General features: G+C 37.7%; 1 protein-coding gene across 4 annotated transcripts in view; it reads left to right on the top strand.

Annotated features, from left to right (window-relative positions):
• The window catches only part of LOC106875852 (scm-like with four MBT domains protein 1), a 75,222-nt gene that overhangs the window by 57,142 nt on the left and 15,258 nt on the right, over positions 1 to 2,822 (top strand). For all 4 annotated transcript variants that reach the window (XM_052973175.1, XM_052973177.1, XM_052973178.1 and 1 more), the window contains 2 exons: positions 1,157 to 1,245; positions 2,262 to 2,542. In XM_052973175.1, coding sequence (XP_052829135.1) covers positions 1,157 to 1,245; positions 2,262 to 2,542 — 370 coding nt within the window. The remainder of the gene's footprint in view (positions 1 to 1,156; positions 1,246 to 2,261; positions 2,543 to 2,822) is intronic.

Raw genomic sequence — 2,822 nt, 5'->3', positions numbered from 1 at the left:
TATATATATATATATATATATATATATATATATATATATATTTCCAATTAAGGTATTTTATACTTTGCTGGTCTTCACATACTGAAATAATAAAACCAATCAATAATGGATATTTTATAGTAGACAGAAAGTAAATGTCACTATTGTTTTTAACGGTGTCAATGTGAAGACAAGTAGAAACCCTTCTCTCTCTCTCTCTCTCATGCTTTTGTACATTTCCTGTCTTTTAAATTCCACTCACAAGGCATTAATTAGTCCACCTGAGGTTATAGTTGAAGACACCCTAGGTACTACACTGTGGGATGGAACCTGAATCCACATGATTGTGAAGTGAACTTCTTAACCACAGTAGACACATTACATGTGATCTTCTTGCACATTAACAGTCCACCTAGTGGTCTCCTTTATATATACATATATATATGTGTGTGTGTGAGAGAAAGAGAAAGCGATTGGTTTCGGCCAGAGGCTGTGGTCATGATGGGGCACTGCTCTGTGTGTGTGTGTGTGTATGTATGTATATCTATCTATCTATCTATCTATCTATCTATCTATATATATATACACACACACACACACACACACACACACACACACACACACACACGTGTATGTATATGAATGTAGGCAGGCATGGCTGTGTGGTTAAGAAGTTCATGGCACAGTGTGCGTGAACTTGATATTGGAAGTTGGACAAGTATAGTGGACTGGACAAATTTTGGTAAAGACTCCTGTTTCTATCTCTGTCACACTCTTAACCTCTCATCACCTGGTACAAGGCCACCTCCTCCAATGCCCCCTCCCCTCTCAAAGGATCTTTGTCTTGCAAGTTACTTAGTGACCCTGCCAGTGCTGAAACAAGTAAAAGAGTATAGTTAAATATTTCAGTTTATGTATTGTCTTCACAGCTACATTGATAAATGGCTGTTGGAATACGTGTAAAGAAGTTGCTTCTGAAGTTGTAAGACCACCTCGGTCCATTGTTACTTTTCGAGTAGTCATCTCTGCTTGTCTAACCTTTTTTAGTTTATTAGATATTCTTGGTTCTAGAGTAATCTTATAAGCAAAGGCATCAGTGATGGTTCTGTAAACATTTTGTACACATTGTCACTTAATATGGCTCATTCCACTAAATAGCTTTCTTTCTTCTCTACAGGTTGGGACGGAGAGTTTGATTGGGCAGAATACCTTTCCAATATAGATTGTAAAGCTGCTCCTCGCAATTGCTTTGGATCAGTTTGCATGGTAAAGTACTTTTTTTTTTTTCTTTAAACCCCTTTTCTACCCTTTTTTGTTTTTACTCTTTCCAGTAAATGGACAGCAGCTGTTCTGTGGCACCACCTTCAAGGATCAATCATATAAATGCCAATGCTTGTTTTTTTTAGTCTGCTGCTTATTTTATTGATTTCTATTTGTCAAACTGCTATGTTATAGGACATAAGGGAACAATATGATTTTTAAGCATAGTAAAAACACACACACACACACACACACACACACATACACATACACACACACACACACACACACACACACACACACACACACACACATTGTGGGTTTTTGCCCAGTTTCCATTTACCAAATTTTACTCACAAGACATTACTTACAACCCATGTCTAGCTTGGAAGATGGTTACCCAAGGTACTGTGTTGTGGGACAGAACTTGGGGTCTTGTTGTGGTGAAGTGAACATCATAGCCATCCTTACATCTGCATAGTTCTCTGTTATTGTCCCTCATTGGCTTGGCTATTTCTAGGTCAAATGGCCATGTTGAGGTGCCCAAACAACCATGTAGAGGGCTCCCAATCTTGTTGGGTCGGTTATTGCTTTGCAACCACATGGTTTTGGGTTCAGTCCTGCTGCACAGCTTCTTGGATAAATATTTTTTTATTATTGCCCTAGTGTAAGTGAATTTGGTAGACAGAAACTATGTGGAAGCCTATCATACACAAACAAACGTGCACATGTGTGTTTGTCTGTTTGTCTCTCCACCGCACTCCTGCACTGATTGGCAACTGGTGTTGGTTTGTTTGCGTCCCTATAGCATTGTGGTTTGGCAAAAGAGACCAATAGAATAAGTATCAAATTTTAAATAAAATAAATACTGGGGGTGCGATCTGTTTGACTAAAAAAACTCTTTCAAAGTGGTGCTCCAACATGGCTGTAGTGCAGTCCATTGGCTGAAGGAAGTAAAAAATAAATAATTGATTCTGAAAACTGTCTCCATTATTCTCTCATTTATTTTTCTTTCTGTTTAGGATGTTCCTTACCATCAGTTCCAGCGTGGTCTGAAACTTGAGGCTGTAAATCCAGATAATAGCAACCAGATATGTGCTGCTACTATTACAAAGATTGTTGACAGACTGATGTGGATTCACCTGGACAACAGTTCTAAAATGAAAGCGAGTTTTATCGAAGACATCGACTCGCACAATCTTTTTCCAGTTGGCTGGTGTGAGAGCAACGGGTACCAGCTGAATCCTCCACGAAGAACTGGCTTTAGGCGACCTCACAAACAAGTTGCTGTTGTGCAGCCTGAGTAAGTTGTTTTGCTTTTGTTTTCATAGTTTTTGGTATGTGTTCGTGGCACCTTAGGCAAGTGTCTTCTATTATAGCCTCGGGCCGACCAAAGCCTTGCGAGTGGATTTGGTAGACGGAAACTGAAGAAGCCCGTTGTATATATGTGTATATATATATATATATATATATATATATATATATGTATATGTATGTGTGTGGATATGTATATATATATGTATATATATATATATATATATGTATATATATATGTATATATATATGTATATATATATGTATAT

This window comes from Octopus bimaculoides, chromosome 15, assembly GCF_001194135.2.
Source record: "Octopus bimaculoides isolate UCB-OBI-ISO-001 chromosome 15, ASM119413v2, whole genome shotgun sequence".
NCBI lineage: Eukaryota > Metazoa > Mollusca > Cephalopoda > Octopoda > Octopodidae > Octopus > Octopus bimaculoides.
This window is presented reverse-complemented; position numbering and strand designations above follow the sequence as displayed.